The sequence below is a fragment of the Pristis pectinata genome, chromosome 16 (assembly GCF_009764475.1).
Source record: "Pristis pectinata isolate sPriPec2 chromosome 16, sPriPec2.1.pri, whole genome shotgun sequence".
In the NCBI taxonomy this organism is placed as follows: Eukaryota; Metazoa; Chordata; class Chondrichthyes; order Rhinopristiformes; family Pristidae; genus Pristis; species Pristis pectinata.
This window is the reverse complement of record NC_067420.1, coordinates 41,815,494-41,837,000: the sequence shown is the minus strand read 5'-3', so window position 1 is coordinate 41,837,000 and position 21,507 is coordinate 41,815,494. Positions and strand designations below refer to the sequence as shown.

Below are 21,507 nucleotides of genomic sequence, written 5' to 3'. Positions count from 1 at the left end.
TTGATGATGTCTTTTATATAAGGAATCTGCCACAATTACTCACCTGGGTTACACGTGACTTCAGACCAATAGTTTTTTCTCAAATGGTCCAGCAAAATGCATCAAAACTGCTGTAACAAATTGTCTCCAGATTCCACCAGCTGCAGTCTCTAGTGTGTCCATTAAAGCTGTTGTGCCTTGTAGGAACACCTGCACCACTTGGATTGCAGTTGTTCACGGGGAAGGCTCATCACCACTGTCTCACAGCGACCGAGAGGTATGGACAATAAATGCTGGGCTTGCCAGTGTCTCCCATACCATGAAAGGAAAAAAATATTCTTACCAGACATTTTATTTTATACTGCAGCTAACTGATTTGCTACTCTGCAATAATAGGATAAAAACAATGCTATAGAACATGCAAGTGCCCAAAACAAGATGGTGTTCGATGAGGATAAAGCATTGAAGATGCAGTCAGAATCAGGCTTATTATCACTGACGTATGGATTGAATTTGTTGTTTTGTGGCAGCAGTACAGTGCAAGACAGAAAAATTACCATAAATTACAAAAATAAAAAGTGTTGAGTAGCAGTATTGTTGATTGCATGGACAGCAAATAAATTTACTGATGACAGAAGTTAGAAATTAACAAAAAAAAATTTGCAAGACAAATCTGGGTGTGGAAAGCAGCTCAACAAGCAGCTGACCTTCCTCATCTTGACCAACATTATGGTATCTCATCCATCATTGAAATTTCCACTTGTATTATTTATCTGTAAACTTATTTGATGTTATCACTCGGAGTGCGAAGAGCTTCCTCAAGTCACTTTCTATTCTACTCCAACTCTGGCATATTTTCTGCCACTCACATTAAAAGCTGAACTCTAATTGGTCAAGGCTCTGAGTTCAGTATTCTCTCCCAAGTTCCTTAAAACTCACCTTTTGGTCATCAGCTTCCTTTTATGACTCAACAGTTCCTATGAAGCACCTTTAACTGTAGTAAAGGTGCTATACTAATGCACATTGCTGTTTGCTGGTTTTAACTATTGTGTTGGTCTCACAATGAAGTAATTTTCCAAACCCACTTTTTCCATACTAGTTATCATTTCATAAATCAGCAAGCCACCAAAAAACCAAACTTGCAAGGTGCCATTTGGCCCCATTATGACCAAGGCAGCCATAAATGGACTTTAAATTAATTCCACATCTCAGCTCTTTGCCCATATCCCTGCAGCTTATGCTCTCCAAATTCCTTAATGGAACTGAGAAAGCATCTCCCTCTAAGATTACGTAATTTACAGCATGGAAGGACATCATCTGGCCCAATGTGGCAGTGCCAGCTCTTTGATAGTGCTGCCCAATTAATCTCAATCCCTCATAGCTTGATGCAAACACAGTGAATAATAATGCCCTTGGTCCTGCATACAGCTGGCACGCACAGAGTTCCGCTGAAGCCACGAATACCTTACTTATTAGTCATCGGTTCTCCACCAGGTTTTGGGTGACTGGAGACTTGATGAGAAAGAACCAGCGGGCCAAAAAGGTTCCAGTTACGAAGACAGGTTGCACAGTGCTTGGCAGCATTTCCCTTGCATACGGAAGATTAAGTGATGATCTAATTGGGATAGTTGAGGACTTGTGATTGGATGGAGATAAAATATCTCTTCTGGTGTGCAGGGGTTTGGTGCAGAGCCCAGAACAAGGTGGAAAAACCTTAAAATTAGAGCCAGCTGGACCTCTCCACACATATCTGGAACATGCTCCACCATAAAACTTGAGACCACAGTTCACCAGGGAATTTCAGAAGTGAGATTGATAGATTTTTGTTAGGCAAGGGTATTCAGGAACCAAGGTGGATAGATGGCGTTAACATGCAGATCAGCTATAGATGGTGGAACCGGCTCAAGGAATGTTATGGGCCACAACAAACAATCTACTGGAGGAACTCAGTGGGTCGAGCAGCATCGGGGGCGGGGAGAGGAATTGTCAACGTTTCCCCCCAACAGATGCTGCTCAACCTGCTGAGTTCCTTCAAGCAGTTTGTTTTTTGTTCCAGATTCTGCAGTCTCCCGAGTCTCCACTTTATGAGCCACAGCTGCTTCCAAAGAGCGATATGCCATGTCAGGTTTAGGATTAGGTAGTGTTACGGCAGTAGTTTATTGACTCCACATCTGCCCTAAAAGCTTTCCTTTTTAACAAAAAAAACTTAACTTATCCTCCAGTAAACAAATGCTTGGGAATAACTAATGACAGCACAGACCTGTGCCTGATCACAAAGCTGGAATGTGGAGAAGCTGAAATGATGCAGTTTCCATATCATCTGAAACCTCCAAGCTGCTACACCACTGAAAAAAGTTTGTGTCATTAAGAGATACACCGTAGCAGGATAGTTAAGTTACCGGATCATTGATCTGAAGACAATAGTTTGAAGATCACTTGAACAGCTAAAGAGTTTAAATTCATTAAATAAAACTGGAATTTAAAAATTTAGAACTACTAGCTTGTTGTAAAGGAGGTCAAGCATCTATGGAGAGAAATGGATAGTTGATGCTTTGGGTTGAGACCCTTCAATAGACTGTCCAATTTCCTCCATAGATGCTGCCCGACCTGCTGAGTTCCTCCAGCGTTCTGTGTGTTGCTCCAGACTCCAGCATCTGCAGTCTCTTGTGTCTCCAGCTTGTTGCAAAAACCTAGATGAAACTACCAGATTGTTGTGTGAACCTATCTTGGTCACCAACGTCTTTCAGGGAAGGAAATCTGCCATCACTACCCAGTCTGGCCAACGTTCATCTCCAGACACAATGTTCTGGACTTGTAACTGTGTCCTCAGTTCAGGGGCAAGTAGACATGGACAATAAACACTGGCATTGCCAGTGTATTCCACATCCCATCTGGATCAAGGAACCTTGCTTAGAAATTGGCAATACTACAGCCTCAGAGATTTTCTGATGTTCCACAAATGGTGAATTCTTGTTCAGGAAACTGCAGTGGATGCAATTACATGGGAACATGCAGGATTTGAAATACTGAGACAAGATTACTTGCCCTACTTTAAACAAAAAAAAGTCTATAGCAGGAGTCCATGGTTTTGTATTACTTTATAGGACTAGCTATTTATTGACAGAAAAGTGTACCACATCGGAGTAATAATTTAACTGAAAGTAGGGTGACCAGGATCTATTTCACAGGAAATTGCAGAAATAACATGGTCTTGTATTAATCAGAACATAAACCAGGGAATGGCTATGATTTAACCCATGCGGATGAGTCTTAGTTGAAGGTTATCTGAACCATACCTCCTCTTAGGCAGTCCCTTGGGCAACGAGTTGCTTCCACTGCAGTTTCTGAGGTGGCCGAAGAGTCCTATACAGGATCTGCATACTGCCACGGGTGGGGCAGGCGTTGCCTGACGGGACAGGTGAATGGGTTGTTTGGACCTTAGTCTTTCCGGTCAAGTGGACTCGGTGGTCAGTGCCTTCCCAAATGCTTCTTCTCCACTGTGGAAAGGTCACAGGCAGGGACTCCATGAGTTGGTGACCGATACATTTATTTAAGATGACTTTGAGAATGTCTTTGAAGCAATTCGCCTGTCCTCTTGAGAGTCTCGTTATGTGATAGAGTTTGGGAGTTTTAAAACCTTGACATCAATCGCCCCACCCTAGCTATAAGATGAATATGCAATGAATTAATTGGAGGTTTTTTTAAAGTGACAAAAAAAATTGGAGACGTTCTTACAATGAATCACTTTTATTCATGATACCCATCTATGTGCTTTAAACACACACTGGCATTGAGAGGTGCATTAAAAGACAAGGAGAGATGGTAACACTGCTCTTGGTGGAAATGATTACTGTGGCATTTTTGCATTGCAAATATTGTCCGTCCAAGGCTAGATTTTATCCAGAACCTGTGGTGAGTTGGCATAGACTGCTCTACAATTAGAGTTTGGAATGGACCTTACCACAGATCACATAATCTAAGCAAGCCCTCTGGTGCAATACTGAAGATGCTGCCAAATAACTGAAGCACTGAGATGTCACATTCTTACAGAACTGCGGATTATTAAGAATTGGCCAGACATTGGGGGGGTAGCAATAGGATTAAATGCTATCTGCAATGACTTCTGTGCCCTTTCATCTGAACCCTTTGATTTGAGTATCAGCTTAGCTCAGTAGCCATCAGAAGGTCAAGGATACGAGGCCCAACTGAGCAGATCGTTTAAAGAGGCACTGGTGTTTTGCAGAGGGAGTGCATTGTACCCAATGGCAACTTTCATGTTGAATCTCACAAAACTATTGGAAGAACAGTTCTCCTTGGGTCTTAGCCAACAGCAGTTCTCCAATAGTTTGGTAACTAGTACTTTATTTCCCATGGAGACATTGGACCAATTGGCCACCTCCTGCACTATATGATGCTATGATCTCTCTGCTGCTTTATGGGACTTTCTTTGTCCTACTTGTCCTCTGTGCTTGCACACACAAGTAGGAGAAGCCACACTTTGAAAGTATAAAAATCAAATTTCGAGATTATTGCCATCTGCACAAGTACATGCGTGCACAGGTGCAATGAAAAACTTACTTGCAGCAGCATCACAAGCACATAGTATCAGACACAACATTCACAAGAAAAACAAATTAAACAAACTATACACAATGTTTTTTTAACAAGAAGGAACACAATTAGAACAAAAACAAAGCCCATTGTAGTGCAAAGCGGTCGTTGTGTTGAAATGGTCATTAATTGGGATTGAAGTTCTCGGTTTTCACTTTTGATTCAGTTGGGGGTCTTTGTCATTATCAAGATTTGGCAAAATTGGGTATTTTCAGTTTTTCGAAAAAGAATTGGCAAATACACCAACTTTCTATTTCTATAATAATTTCCAGCTAACTAGGCAACCCTAACCTGCCCAATCACAATTAAGGAACTTTTAATAATCCAAATTCTTACCACTATTCACACATTCAAGAATTATCCAGTTATCTGACAGAATAAATTTGTAATCTATGTTCAGACAAATGCAATCAGTCACAAATCAGTGCACTATATTCCTACTTTAAGAGCCACATTCCTAAAGCAAAATGCACAGGTGACATTATAAAATAAATTTCCAACAAATAGAAATATTGATGAAAATACCCTTAATATTTTAAGGTCTTTGGGGATGCATTCTGCAAATGAATAAAATCTCAAGTATTCAGGCCATAGTTATAAATCAGTGTGCAACATCCAGAGGTGGTGACAGGCACCACATCAATGCAAATTCATCTCGAGTTGGTCACCTACAGCTCACAGCTAGCCACTGAGGGTCCATTACACACGGATTTTGGTGTCTGCAAAGACCAAGTTGTTTGCTCAGTGTCATCAGCCAGTGCTTTTTTTTAAAAAAATATAAACCGGCTGTAATGGAATCATAAATCCCTTTAAATATCCCTGGAGTTTACTACCAAAAGATGCAAGAGGGAGTATTAGAAATTCAACAGTGTTAACAATACAAAAATTATGAATCATCTTATTCAATTGTAGATTGATGAGAAAACAACATTTCAAAATAAACAAAAAAAAGGTTATTGCCAACTGGTATATTCACACAGGAAAAGGTACCTGAAATTCCAGCCCTCCTCTCGTAAAGTTATCCAAGCCACCCGATTAGATTACACCCAGTAATCACTCCCAGGTAGCCATTATTCTATCACCAGTAATGTTTTCCTTTAAGTCACTCATCTCAACAACAATCAGCAGCCCTGCTGTGCAAAAGTTCTGAAAAGAAACAGATTTTCCCCAAACATTCATTAAAGTGTGTGGATGATATAAAAAGGATGCATGGGGGGGGGGGGGGGGGGGGTGGGAAGCAGAAAAGGATTAAAAGCCAACTGTGGGATCACTGCTAACAAGCAAAAAAACTGATGAAAATTCCCCAACCTAATAGCCTCCCCAGACTCAGAAGTAAGGCTCTAACTCACTTGCAGGTGTACAATTTAGAAGATTTTTTAAAAACACACTTGTGTATTGCAAGAGAAGTGGAAATGATTCAGAGAAGCTTAAAAAAAAAATGTACTTAAGTAGTCACAGAGAGAAAATAAACAATTACGGGCTATTCAATCGTCCTTTACTGTTCTATGGATTTGAAGAACGTTTTAAAACAGCGAGATCTAATCTCATTGGAGAATGGAGCCTGATACTGTGGCGGAGCTGAAATAACACACTTAAGGTGAGCCCCATTAGATTAATGACCATTTCTCTCATGTTAACTTAGCTCCCTTCCTGTTATTGCCAGACACTAACACACACTGGTACCTCCAATGACATTGCTACTCAGGGTTTCCATAAAACATCCAGAAAGCAGCAGAGGACAGAATAAAGAAATCCTTCATTCAGACCATCACCCTCTGTAATTAATTACTTTTTAAAGAGGGTTTTCTGATGACAAGAAATGCACTGTGGGAGCTTGCTGTGCACAACTGGCTCCTGTATTTCCCTACATTACCACAGCAACTACACTTCAAAAGTACTTCACTGGCTGTAAAGTACTTTACAACATCCAGAGGTCACAAGAAGTGCTGCATAAATGCACATTCCATTCAAAATACTGAGGCGCATCACTTTAATGAAAATAAATCAAATTCAGACTTTGGAGACAAAACTGAGAAATACTTTTTTCATCTTTCCTTTTCCCCACCAATCCTTATCCTATCCTCTCCGGAAGAACACAATTTGTTCTCGTTAATGGGTCTAGGGGTGGCGAATGTCCTTGTCTGCGAGCCTGGAAAGCATTATAAATTTAGATTAACCAAGGGAAAGACCGAGGAGCAATCCTGAGTAAAACTACTTAATTAGAAGAGTGTCAGCTTCAGTGGATTGAAACTGGAGCTGCCAGGGATAAAGTGGAGCCAGGGACTGGCATGCATAATGTAAATGAACCATGGGCAGTGTTTAAAATGAGTTGGTTTGAGTACTGTCGTCAAGTGGTACAACTAAAGACAGGGCTCCCTGGATGACGAGCGGCAATTAAAACTGAGTGTAGGGCAGATATAACACAAGAGAGAATCAGGAAAGATATTAAAAGATCAGAGTGGTAAAAAGAGAATTAGAGTAAAATAAAAGGAACATGAAGTCTTTAGGCACATAACAAGGTGGGAAAAATCTACTGAAGCAGAAAGCACCACAAAAGTATGGAATAATACTTTTCATCTGTCTTTTTAGGACAAAAATAATGGCAAAACATAGTAAAAGGGTGAGATAAAGTTTAGGCTTAAAATTGAAAGGCTGGCAGTTATGGATCACCAAGGCTTGGAAGGGGTGCATCCTGGATTAATGAGAGAACAAGGGATTGAAATTTCATAGGAGTTGACTGTGATCTTTCAGTCCCCCTTAGACACTGGTTGGCAACACTTTTGGTCACCACATTGCAGGAACAACATGAAGACACCTGGGAGGGTGGAAAAGAGATACTGCAGAATGGTTCTGGCCACGAAGAGAAGCTGGGACTGTTCTCCTCAGAGCAGAGAATGTTGAGAAGCAAGTTTGATAAAAGTATGCTATAACAACTCTAGCATTCTGTGCGCAACCACCAATCTGCTGAAGGAACTGAGCGGGTCGAGCAGTATCTGTGGGAGGAAAAGAATTGTCGATGTTTTGGGTCAAAACCCTGCATCAGGACTGAAGTTCCTCCAGCAGATAGATTGTTGCTCCAGATTCTAGTATCTGCAGTCTCTCATGTCTCTATCATTCCGTGTCGAACATTTGATTGCGATAGTTGCCACAAGAAATCGTGCACAGACACAAATTTGCAAGTGTTTTTTTTTCTCCTTCCAGGACAGATAGCAAGACCAACACCATTAAAATGGGACCATTTCAAAGAATGCCTTAGTCTGCTTAATACAGCAACTGGTGCCATCACTTTTGCTAATTGAGGGAGTTGCTGATAGAAAGATGAGAACAAAATGTACCTGAAAAACAGTCTGAGCTCTCCACATGGCAGTTCATAATACAAGGCTGAAATAAGTCGAAAGATGCAAAACAGTGGGCACAACAACAATGAAACTTCAGTGCATGACATTATTGGTAGAGTCTAGATGTATTATACATGCAAAGTAACTCACTGATGCTGATCAACGACAGGGAAGACTAGGTCTGCATAAATGTGCTGCTGGCAGAAGTTGTCAAGTCTCATTATTTAGACTGATTAATTCAAAAGCAACCCATGTCGAAGAGCAAAATAAAGTCCTTGCAAAACAGACACGGGAAAAACTGTGGAGAAAAATCCAGAGGAGAACTTTTGGGGCTTAACATTGAAACAAATTTGCTCTGGAGCTGCAATCATCACCAAATGTCAAACTCCAAGCCACCTTTCCTAAGGAAAGTCTTGGTCCAAACATGGACCAAAATTCCTGAGGGGAAGCAAATTTGCCTTTGACATTAAGGCAGCAATTGACCGAATGTGGCATCAAGACTGAAGTCAATGGGCCTCAACAGGGAAAGCACTCCAGTGGCTGGAGGCGTACCTCACACAAAAGAAGGTGGTTTTGACTGGTGGAGGTCAATCATCCCAGCCCCAGGTCATCACTACAGGAGTTCCTCAGGAAGGTGCCTGAGGCCCAGCCATCTTCTACTGTTTCCTCAATGAGCTTCCTTCCATCAGAAAGCCAGAGGAGGGAGTGTTCATTGATGACTGCACAATATTCAATACTATTCACAACTCCTCAGCAAATGAAACAAGACCTAGATATCATTCAGGCACAGGGCTATGATGTGGCAAGTAACATTCATGTCACAAAAGTGCCAGGCAATGACCATCTCCAACAAGAGAGTTGGCAACCACTTGCCCTTGACATTCAATGGCATTGCCATCGCTCGTTCCCCTGGCACCAATACCCTGACTATACCATTGCTACAAGAGCAGGTCAGGAGCTGGGTACCCTGTGATGAGTGACTTGCCTCCTGATAACCCAAAGCTTTTCCATTTACAAGGTACAAACCTGTGATGAAGTACTCTCTTGCCTGCACGAATGCAGCTCCAACAACTCCCAAGAAGCTCAACATCATCCAGTGTAGCGGTTAGCGTAACACTATTACAGCGCCAGTGACCCAGGTTCAATTCCGGCCACTGTCTGTAAGGAGTTTATACGTTCTCCCCATGACTCCGTGGGTTTCCTCCGGGTTCTCCGGTTTCCTCCCACATTCCAAAGACATACGGGTTAGGAAGTTGTGGGCATCCTATGTTGGCGCCGGAAGCGTGGCAACACTTGTGGGCTGCCCCCAGAACACTCTATGCGAAAGATGTATTTCATTGTGTGTTTCGATGTACATGTGACTAATAAAGAAATCTATCTATTCACAAAGTGCACTGCAGTTACTCAGTGACTTGGAACTATATCGATGGTCCCTCACCACTGCTGGCTCCAAATCCCTACCTAAAAGCATTATTGGAGTATCTTCAGCAGGAGGACCACAGGGATTCAAGAGCGTGTTCATGAAACTTCATTAGGGGTGAGAAGTAAAGGTTGGGCTTGCCAGTGATGTTCAAGTCCTGGGAAACGAATAAATGGAAAAAATGGTTTTGGAAAGTGACAGTAGCCCATGCCTCTTGGGGTGTGCAATCTATAATAAGGATACAGGTCTTAAAGCCAACTTATCTCAAAAATAATAGTTAAATTAAACCTATGTGCAAAACATGTATAGATTAAAACTGAGTCTCCAATTAAACCTAAATTACAGGACTTGAGATATGGAGGGAGAGAAAAATAAGTGGGGACAGATAATACACACAAGATCTTGCAGAAATGACTGAATAGAATATAAGTATTTTATCAAGTTAAATTGAACTGACCAAATAAACATAATCAAAGAAGGATAAAGGGTGGGCACTCTGCAACAAGACTTGATTCCTGATTCGTCAAAGCCCTGCCACTATCTACAAGCCAGGATCACGATGGAATATTTTTCACGTCCGGATGGGTGGAGCACTAACCACACTCTGGAAGATCAGTACCTGCCAAGTCAAAGCAGCCCGCTAGATTGGCAACCCTCACACCACCCCCAACATCCTTTCCCTCCCCCACTAGCACCGTGTCTGCATGGTGTACCAGTGACAAGTTGCATGGTGGCAACTTGCCTGGGTTCCTCTGACAGCACCTCCCAAACAGCAACCTTTACTACGTTGAAGGCTAGAAAATGTACAAAACCACTATCAACGTGCCCTTCCAAGCAATGAAGCACTCAGACTTGTTTATCACTGGGGTAAAATCCTGGAACTCTCTCCCTAAGGGGTGCTATGGGACCATCCTCACTATAGAGTTAAGCAGTGGCTCACCACCACCTTTGGCAAGGATGGAAAATAAACAGTGGCTTTACTAGCTACACCCAACAAAAACCATTGCATGGGAATGAATAGCATGTAGAATTCTTGCAAGCAATCTGACAAATTGGCCAATAGCTCATTAAATCCTGCAGATCCCAAAGATTGGGTTTCCTTATTCTGTTTTCATGATACAAAGATTCTGCCTTCTTGACCTTCATTTGGAGAATTGCTGCTCAGGACCTCAGCTAGCGTTTTTCTGTGACCCAATATTACTGCTGACAAGCACAAGTACCATGCCTGGACTCTGGAGCAATTGCCAATGTGAAATACTTCAGTACAATAGGGCATTCCACCCTGAAAATGGACCAAGATCTGATGGCCTTACTGAAAACTGAGGTACAGATTCAAGTAACACTCAAGTTGTACTCATATTCAGTTGGGTGATAGGATCCATACAACCAGTCCTGCATCCCAGAGGCTACTGGGACAAATTAGAGTCAGAATAGAAGGCCATTCAGCCCAACCCCTCTATGCTGACCACGGTGCCCACCTAAGCTGATCCCATTTGCCTGTGTTTGGCCCATATCCCTGCACCTATCCAAATGAGTTTTAAATGTTATTGTTCCTCCCTCAACTACTTTCTCATTCATATACGCACCACCCTCTGCAAAAAGTATAGGAGCTGGGACACGACGTTGCAGTTGTACAAGTCGTTGTTGAGGTCGCACTTGGAGTATCATGTAGCGTTGGTCACCCTGTTATAGGAAAGAAGTGGTTAAACTGGAAAGAGTGCAGAAAAGGTTTACAAGGATGTTGCCAGGACTTGAGGACCTGAGTTGTAGGGAGAGGTTGGCCAGGCTAGGTTTTTGTTCCTTGGAAGGGAGGAGAATGAGAGGTGACCTTATAGAAGTATTTAAAATTATGAAGCATAGATAAGGTGGACGGTAACAGTCCTTTCCCCAGGGTAGGGGAGTCCAAAACTAAGGGGCATAGATTTTGGCCAAGGGGAAAAAAAAATTAAAAAGGGACCTGAGGGGCAACTCTTCCACACAGAGGGTGGTGAGTATATAGAACGAGCTGCCAGAGGCAGTGGGTGAGGCAGGTACAACAGTATCATTTAAGAAGCACTTGGATAGGTACATGGAGGGGTGGGGCTTGGAGGGATATGGGCTGAATGCAGGAGATTGGGGCTAGCTAGGTGAACAATGTGGTCAGCATGGATTCATTGGGCCGAAGGGCCTGTATCTGTGCTGTATTGCTCTATGACTCTATGAAGAAGTTGCCCCTGAGGTCCCTTTTAAATCCTTTCCCTCTCATCTTAACCCTATGCCTTCTACTTTTGTGTTCCTTTTAGACTTGCATTTCTAGCAAAATTGTCAAATGCCCGTGGTTCCTGCATCTTTACTCTTCAGCAACGTACACAGCCGCCCATCGTTAGACATGTCCTTCTGAACTGGTTGGAAATGTAATATTTAGAATGAGCAACAACCCCAATTCTTTCAGTACCCTTTTAAAAAAAACCACAGTCCAGTCATTTCACCAGCCCAACCCCCACCACCCCACCGTCTCGTTCTCAAATAAATCACGTCACTCATTCAAAACTTTCTCACCCACAGCAGTCCGCTCACTTGACATATTGCACAGCTTTAGCCTCATTAATCAGAGATTATGAGAGGCTGAGGTAATGGAGTTGACCATTTTCTTTTAAACTGCTGCCGTTTATTATGGTGACTGTCACAGGCTTTTCCTTGCATTAACTGCTCCACAAGCTTAACATATTGTGGCACTGATTAAAAGAAACATTCACACAGTGGTCAATTGTCACCAAAACACTCGACTGAAAATGCTCCCTTTCTCGAAAAAAATGTTAAGTCAACAATTAAATTAAAAGGAAAACATTCAGAGCCTTAATCAAAGCCATTAAAGCAACCACATAAAAACAAATCACTGCTGATTGACCAAAGATGTTTCATACAGTTTGGTATTTGGGCAGAGACTTCCTATAGGAATTAGTGGTTATGGCACTGCCTGATAATGCCGCAATAAGGCCTTCACGGAATTCACTAACTGCCTTGTGAAGGGCTCTTTGATGATCTGGGCTTGGCTAAAGTTGGTCATGGCTCAATTTGATTTTAGAGGAGGTTTTTGTTTCTGCCTTCATCACAGTTCCTGCAAAATAGCTCGACTCTTCGCTCCTTCCCCTCGCCTTTCCCATCCCCAACTGTATTTAAATATATGACTAAACTTGGCCATGGTAATGTATACTTTTGTAGATGTAGAGATTAACATTTGAAGAACTGTACAAAGGTGTTTTGAGCAGCAATGTGTTTATCTTCAAGCCACATTTTATTACCCTTTGAAACCATTGCATTCACGTTTAGCAAAGTGACTATTAGCAGACATGCCTGAAATATCCTTGTCTGTGTTTTTTTAGACAAGGTGGTGACCTATTGATTCAAGCACCATAACACACAAATTTCATCCCAGAAATACAAGACTTCAATCCCCAGCACTTTTGAAGGAGCTAATATCCTCCCTCAATAACCATTGGTAATCACATTTACCTACAAAAGGAATCACAGCATATTAAATGCATTTCATTGACTGGAGACAAAAGATTGCAGATGCTGAAATCTGGAGTAAAAAAAAAATGAGGTGCTGGAGGAACTCAGCGGGTCAGGCAGCATCTGTGAGGGAAAACAGATAGTCGACGTTTTAGGTCGAGACACTTCACCCAGTCCAGATCTCAACCCGAAACGTCGACTGTCCATTTCCGTCCACAGATGCTGTCTGACCTGCTGACTTCCTCCAGCGCCTCATTTTTTTTTACTCCATTGACTTGCACTTGTTGTTTATTTTGTTGTTTATTCTGTTGTTTATTCTTGCGCATGTGTAAGTTATGTATAATTTATGTTAATTTAAGTTTGTTAACTTATGCTTGTCATGTACTGTGCTGTTGCTGCAAAAAAAAGCTAATTCTCAAGGCATTTACACCCTATGTACGCCCATGACAATAAACTTGAACTTGATCTGTTCCTGGGGACAGAACAGTTCCGTTCAACCCTGATCCATGTCTTTGTTCCCTCTAGACTCAACAGCTCTTCAAGCTGGTCTCCCATTCTCCATAATCTTGAGTTGTTTCAAAACATTTTACCTACATTGCAACTCTCACCGTGTCCTGCTCACTGATCAACCCTAAGACAGGGCAGAGATCCAGCTATGTCTTCACTTAAACACTGTCATACTTGTTCTCAAATCCCACCACGCCACCAATGCTCACTATATTTCTGTAAGCCTACCACTATACAAGACCTTTGCTTCCTTCCCATTCTGGCATGTAGCACATTCTAATTTCCATGGCCCTCTCCTTCAGCCTAGTCTACACCAATCAACCTCCTGAAGCCCCTCCCTGAACTTCTCCACCTCTCCCTCCTCCAAGTCCGTTGTTAATACCTGCTACTAGATCAAGCTTTTTTAATCTCCCTCATCTATCCCAGATGACTCTTAAATACAATTATCAACATTTGTTGCATAATGTTCCAGTGAGGAGCCTCAGAACATATCACTATGTGAAGGTGCTATTTAAGCACAACTTGCTTGTTGCTCCTTCATGAATAAAAAGCTTATAAAAGTTATTTGAATATCTAATATCTGAAGGCTGAATTTTAAGGCACGCATTTTATTATAGGTCATCTACCTCTCGATGGCGGGCTTGCTTTAAATCTGTTCAGAACACTAGGGCCCAGAGAACCAAGATAAATAAAGAAATCCACCATTCTAAGCCAGTTCCAGACATGAGAATTGTGACCAGATTTAAAAATCGAGTGTCTGAATGTTACCTTTGGTTCAGTTCCAGTTTTTAAAATAAGAACTGGGGTCAAAATAGTCAGGGTAACAAGTGCCTAGTCATTGACAATATCAAGCAAGGAAAATCAAATCAATTTACAAGCATTGGGCTTAGTAAGAAACAAAACTGCCTGCTAGATCATGTCACAATGCCAAAATGAATATAGGGTTGAAAACCGCCCATTCACTTTTGTAGCCTGTGTTAAAATAAACCCCAGTTTCATTCCCTCGCTCTTTCCCTATGATGGAAACTAGGCTGCTCAGTGCCAATACCACCTGGACCTGAAGTACAGATGAAAGGCGACAGAAGTGGGTAGCAGCAGTTCCATTTTCTGGCATCAGTGTGTACTGGGCGCAGATGGTGCTGATTGCCCTGGCAAGCTGCACTTTCAACTGTGCCAGTTTACTCAGCTGCTGGCATTTTCACACAGGAACTCCAGTCGAGCAGCAACAGTCAAATGGGAAAGGAAAACACTTAACACGAATCAAGAAAGGGAAAGTAGAATTACAAGAGGAACCTAGAAAGGAATATAGAAGCAGACTGTAAAAACTTCTATAGATATACAAGTTAATGCGGGTCCCTCGTACACCAAGTCAGGAAAAATTATCTGGGGAATTAGTAGAGAAATTAAACAAGTACTTTGTTTCCATCTACATGGAAGACACAGGAAAACCTCTGGAAATAGAGGAGAAAAGGGAATGGAGAGCCAAAAGAAAGTAGTTTTAGTTTGATATTAAATGGGATTGAAAGACTATTAATGACCCTAGACCTGTTGACCTGTATCCAAAGATTTTGAAAGAGGGGTCAATGGAGATAGAGGATACACTGCTTGCGATCCTTCAAAGCTCCAGATTCTAGACGGTTCCCACAGAATGTGGCATAGCAAATGTAAGCCCATAATTTATAAAAGGAGGGAGACAGAAAATAGGGAACTACAGACCAGTTAGCCCAAGACCAGTAGTAGGGATAATGTTGGAATCTATTCTTATGGAACTGGTAGCAGGACACTTAAACAAAAGATCATAATAGGAATGGGCAGAGTCAAGGTAAATTTATGAAATGGAAATAATTTTTGACAATAAATTTACCAGCATTTCTTTGGGATGTGGGAGGAAACCGGGGCACCCAGGGTAAACCCTCACAGAGTTACAGGGAGAACTTGCAAACTCCACACAGATAGCACCCAAGGTCAGGATGGAACTCAAGTCTCTGGAGCTATGAGGTGGCAGGACCAAACCCTGCATCATGCACGTGGCAGTGAATCCCTGGAATTCTCTACCCATGGGCTGTAGAGATGCAATCGCTGGGCAGAGTCACAACAGAGACTGCTGAATTTTTGGATATTAAAAGGAATCAAGGGACATGTAGTTAGTACAGGGAAGTGGCACTGAGATCAAAGCTCAGCCAGGAACTAACTGAATGGTGGTGCAGGTGTAAGCAGCCACGCAGCCTCCGGCTTCTTTATACCAAATTCTTTGCAAACTCTCTTTAAAATACTTGAAGACGAGATTACTCACCAGACGTGAAGCTGTGCGACAAGGAACCAGGAGTTCAAAGTGTCTGACAGATTGCATCCTGCACGCAACAGAAACACATTTATTTCAGTTTTATTAAAAAAAAATCGAAGACCCAGTTTAGAGCTTCATCCTAGCCAAAACAGAAAAGGACTCTCCCCAAGAAGTGCATCAGTAGTACATATTTTTTTAAGCAGTACTCTTTAAAAAAAAGTGTACTGCTGATCAGTAAAGAGTTCAGGATGGGTGTTCCCTCAGTCCTGAAATATACTTTTGGAAAGGAGACTTTGAAGTAACTAATAGCCTCTTTATGCAAGAAACAAAATTGGGAAAATGAGTTGAAGAGGGGAAACCACAAGGCTGGTCATTAGTGAGTATAGCAATGAGCAGGGACACCAAGTCTACTGCCATGTAGATTAAAACCCCTATTCAACTAAACACAAAACCAGAATGTCCCGATCTGAAAGCCACTGTAGTGGACAGCGGCAATCAAGGAGCAGGTATAATAAAAAAAAAACCCTTGCTTTGGGTTAGACAAGTGTTACAGAACCCTTAGCTAGAATCATGGTATGTTTCTATCAAAATGGTGGTGCAGGCACAAGGGACTGAACTTTCTTCTCTAATTCTACATGAGCACTGTCAGCTCTAAAGTTTCATGCAATAGTTCACTTTTGTTGTAGTACGATTCTTTGTTCAGACAGAAATGGGAACAATGACACTACATACCACTTCTGTGGCTCCTTTGAAAACCTCACATCACAATGTGCAATGGCTGTCTAATACTGACAAAGCAAGGTCTCCCAGCAACTAAAGGTTGACACGGGTCTAGCTGTGACTGTGTGGGAAATGAGCTCTGAAATTAGCCGTAGGCAATGCGATTACTACTACTCCCATTGTTGTTGGGAGATCCACATTTTAATCTTGAATATTCACTCCCAAAGGCTCAAATCGGATTAGCTCAATTAGGCAAAGTGGTCAGCATGGACAAGTTGGGCCGAAGGCCCGTTTTCTATGCTATATAGCCCTATGACTCCCACCATTACTGGCAGTCCATGGTTGCAATGTGCCATTGACAAGCTGCATTGCAATAAATTGTCAAGGCTTCAATAACCAAACCCACGACTCCATCACTCAGTAAGGCAAGGGCATTTGCTGCACTGAGTTCTCTCTAAGCCATGCACTCTGCTGACTTGAAAATCCATTGGCCATTCTTCAATAGTTGACAGGTCAAAAAGTGGGAACTCCCTACCAACAGAACATTGGGAGGGCCTTCACAACATGGGAACTGACATGACTCAAAACAGCAGCTCACCACCATAAAATCATGAGGGGCCTAGATAGGGTGAATGCACTCTTTCACAGGGTTGGGGAAATCAAGAACTAGAAGGCATAGGTTTAAGATGAGAGGGGAAAGATTTAATAGAAACTTGAGGATCTACATATTTATACACACACACACACAAAAGGTGGTATCTATGTGGAATGAGCTGCCGGAGAAAATGGTTGAGGCAGGTATAATGTGAAGTTTTAAAAGACAATTAGATAGGTACATGGGCCAAACACTGGCAAATGGGACCAGCTTGGATGGGGCAGCTTGGTTGGCTATGACCACCATCTTCAAGGGCAACAGAGGTAGGCACATTAACAAATTAATAATAAAATGTAAAACAAAAATTCTTATAACAAGTGCAAATTTCACAAGTATCCCAGGGCAACAATACTGCTTATTTTAAGCAAAAAACAAACTGCTGAAGGATCTCAGCAGGTCAGACTGCATCTGTGGAAGGAAAGGGATGGTCGATGTTTCGGGTCAAGACCTTTCATCTGGACTGCTCACTTTAATAGAGCTTAGGGTGCCTGGTTCTGCTTCATTATGTAAAAACAAGGATCGATCATTTAAGACCGATACAAGGTAAAGCATTTCTTTGAGGGTAGCAGGTCTTTGGAAGCCTCTTCCCCAAAGGGCTGTGGAAGCAGACACTTTGACAATTTTTTTTCTAAGGCACAGGTAGAGAGATTCTTGCCTTTCTATGGGCAGACAGGAAGGCAGAGTTAAGGATACAGTTGAATCAGCCATGAACTCATTGAATGGCAAAGCAGGCTTCAGGGTCTGAGTGGCCTACTCCTGCTCCAGATTTGTATGCACGTTCCCCAGAATAGCACCCCATTCGGACCACCTTTTAGACACCCATGTGGCTACTGCAAGCTATGTGTTTGGCTGACACAGGGAGTACTACAACTGGGAAGCAGGAGGTAACAAGAGAAACCAGAATCAGGAACTGTTCATACCTTAGCACCCCTGAAATAAAACAGTGCAGGTTAACCCTTCAGATACCTTTTGGAAAGTTTCTCTTTGTTCACCACCAAAAATTCTCTTTGATTTTGCTGGCATAAGTACAAGGGTCTGACACCAGGACGGGGTGTGATGCCTTCCAAAGTTTAATAGCCTTCCCATGGCTTCTGCAGGATTTGTAGTAAAGGCTACGTGGGCACAAGTCACAGCGCTTAAGGCTGCAGACATGGGAGAAACTAAAGTGCAGGGATGCAATCATTTCAAAAATCACAAGAAGGTGAATAGAACATAAAGTGAAGCTAACCTCATAAGTCAATGCAAACCCAAGTGGAGATATCTCTTGGGTCATAAAAGACTGTTTGATTTTTCAGGAAGCACAAATGAAAGATTATACAGGAATGAAGAAATTAATTAGTAAAGCAGTCATGTGGATCACAGCACTGCACAACTCTTCGACACCAAGCCAATTTTCTACCTCATACGAACACAGCCTTGCTTTCACTTGGCCTATGTTACTTAATGCTGGTAAAAGAAAGGTGTGTTTCTTTACAAGGGACCATGTAAGGACACTGGAATTGGAAAGCTCAATATAGAGAAGGTTCCTTTAAAGCCGTCACTCTTAATATTCCTGTCAATAGCTCCAAGCATTTATCCAGAGTTGAAGAAAGTGCCAGTTTTAATCCCCTGGTTTGTTCTCACTTAGCCTTCGAGTGAGAACACTTGTAGTGTGCCAGCAGTTAGTTGGGCTTGTTCTCCTTGAAGGGAAAAGAGGTTGATAGGAGATGTGAAAGAGGTGCATGAGATCATGACTGATGAAAGTGATGTGCGAAAGTCATGGGGGTGTGGAGAAATGTAAGGAAATGTTGCTTTGATGTGGAGAGTGGCTCTAATCTGGAACTCACTGCTGGGAGGTGGTGAAAACCAGGTCATAAAAGGGCTTGTGAAGGAGAACCAGACAGGCACTTGGATGTCAGAAATTAAACTTCCAGGTCTACAGGGCAACAGCAGGGCAATGAGATGTCTGAGGAACAGCCATGGATTAGATGGGATGAATGGCCTGGTCCTACATCATTACTGCTCTGTAATCTGGCATCCCCTAGGGCAAGCAAGGAAGCAAAACTGCTTGGAGTTCCTACTTCTGATTTTTTTCCTGCTACTTGCTAGAAATGTCATGAGGTTGATCAGAATTCAAATCACAATGCCTCTGCTTCACTGTTGACACACAGTTAAATCAAGGCGACTTGGCTGGGACACAAGGAAGTCAACCGAAGCCCCCAAAACTATAACCCAATAACACTAAGTCTTTGAGGATTGGGGGCATTAAACAGGAGAGAGAGGCAGTTAACGCCTTGATATTTTGATTTATATTACACAATTTATAGTTTAATTGTTTTTAATTCAACTGTTTTAGTAACCAGCCTTTTGGCTGGATATTTCAGATTGTGTAATCCTTGGTTTCTTTTCTCTTCTGCCTCTAACTGCTGGCATTTAAAGTATCTACCTCGACAACTTTGATCTGTACCCGACCACAGATACCCCCTCTGTTCTCTCCACCTCCCCCTCTGCCACTTGTTTTCTCACTCTCCCAGTTCTGATGACAGGTCGTTGATTTGGTTCAGCTCTCCACAGATACCACCTGACTGGCCATGCCTGAGCACTTTCTGTCATTGCAATACCTTTATAAGATGGGAAGGAGGGAGTGTGGACTCGGTGTGAGAAGGAATCAAGAACAACCTCACCATCAGTTTTTTTTCTGCTTCTAAAAAGGTGCAAAACAGAAGGACCCAGAAATCTGCTCGGGTACAAAACAGAGCCACATGGTCTGGATGCAACCCAAGTACTTTATCTCCTGACCTGACAGCTAATCCTGTGCAAACCTGCACCACCACTCCCCCACCTTCCTCCTCCTCTGCCCTACCACCCCCACAACTACCTCTCTGACACTGTCTGCAAGACACTATTTCTCTGCTCGTACAACACAGCCAGCCCCAACCTGAACCCAAATGGTTTGAATACAATCACCCAATCCAAACCCAACTAATAAACTTGGGCCACAATCGGGATTCAGTCAGGGAACCCAGCTCAAAAAGGAGTTCATTTCTAAATGCATCAGTGCCCATCTTGAAGCTATCATTAGGGAAGAAATAGCGAGACATCTGGATAGAAATGGTTCCATCAGGCAGACACAGCATGGATTAAGGAAAGGTAGGTTCTGTTTGACAAGCTTATTGGAGTTCTTCGAGGATATAATGAGAAAAGTGGATAGAGGGGAACAGATGGATGTTGTATACTTGGATTTCCAGAAGGCATTCAATAAGGTTGGGGGTAATGTATTAGCATGGATAGAGGATTGGTTAACCAATAGAAGGTAGAGAGTTGGGATAAATGGGTGTTTCTCTGGTGGCAATCAGTGGTGAGTGATGTGCCGCAGGGGTCGGTGCTGGGCCCACAACTGTTCACAATATACATTAATGATTTGGAAGAGGGGTCCAAGTGTAGCGTATCTAAGTTTGCTGATGACACTAAATTGAGTGGAAAAGCAAATTGTGCAGAGGATGCAGAGTCTGCAGGGAGGTATAGATAGGTTAAGTGAATGGGCAAGGGTCTGGCAGATGGAGTACAATGCAAGGTCATCCACTTTGGAAGGAAAAATAGAAGATCAGATTATTATTTGAATGGTGAAAGACTGCAGCATGCTGTTGTGCAGAGGGACTTGGGAGTGCTTGTGCATGAATCGCAGAAGGTTAGTTTGTGGGTGCAACAAGTTATTGAGAAGGCAAATGGAATGCTGGCCTAGAGGGATTGAATTTAAGAGCAGGAAGGTTATGCTGCAACTGTACAGGGTACCGGTGAGGGGGCACCTGGAGTACTGCGTGCAGTTCTGGTCTCCTTACTTGAGGAAAGGTATACTGGCTTTGGAGGTGGTGCAGAGGAGGTTCACCAGGTTGATGCCGGAGATGAGGGGTTTAGCCTACGAGACACCTGGGACTATACTCGCTGGAATTCAGAAGAATGAGAGGGGTTCTTATAGAAACATATACAATTATGAAAGGGATAGATAAGATAGAGGCAGGAAGATTGTTTCCACTGGTAGGTAAGACTAGATCTAGGGGACATAGCCTCAAGATTTGGGGAATAGATTTAGGACAGAGAAAAGGAGAAACTGCTTCACCCCCACACCCACCTCCCCCCCCCCCCCCCCCAAGAGAGTAGTGAATCTGTGGAATTCTCTGCCCAGGGAAGCAGTAGAGGCTCCCTCATTACATATATTTAAGACACAGTTAGATAGGTTTTTGCATAGTAGGGGAATTAAGGGTTATGGGGAAAAGGCAGGCAGGTGGATCCGAGTCCAAGGCCAGATCAACCATGACCTTATTGAACGGCGGAGCAGGCTCGATGGGCCAGATGGCCGACTCCTGCCCCTATTTCTTACATCCTTATGTAGACATGGACTTAAAAAGAGTTAAGAGTAGCCGAACGACATGAAAGAGTTCAACATCCACAACCCAAATTCTCAGGAGTCCCACCAAGTGCTTTCAATGTTACAAAGTAACTCCAAAAAAGGAAGAAAAAGTTT

At 42.5% G+C, this 21,507-nt stretch overlaps 1 protein-coding gene across 1 annotated transcript in view; it reads right to left on the bottom strand.

The window, feature by feature from the left end:
• The window catches only part of LOC127578693 (ubiquinol-cytochrome-c reductase complex assembly factor 1), a 104,420-nt gene that overhangs the window by 53,372 nt on the left and 29,541 nt on the right, over nt 1-21,507 (bottom strand). The window contains exon 5 of the mRNA XM_052030978.1: nt 15,641-15,698. Coding sequence (XP_051886938.1) covers nt 15,641-15,698 — 58 coding nt within the window. The remainder of the gene's footprint in view (nt 1-15,640; nt 15,699-21,507) is intronic.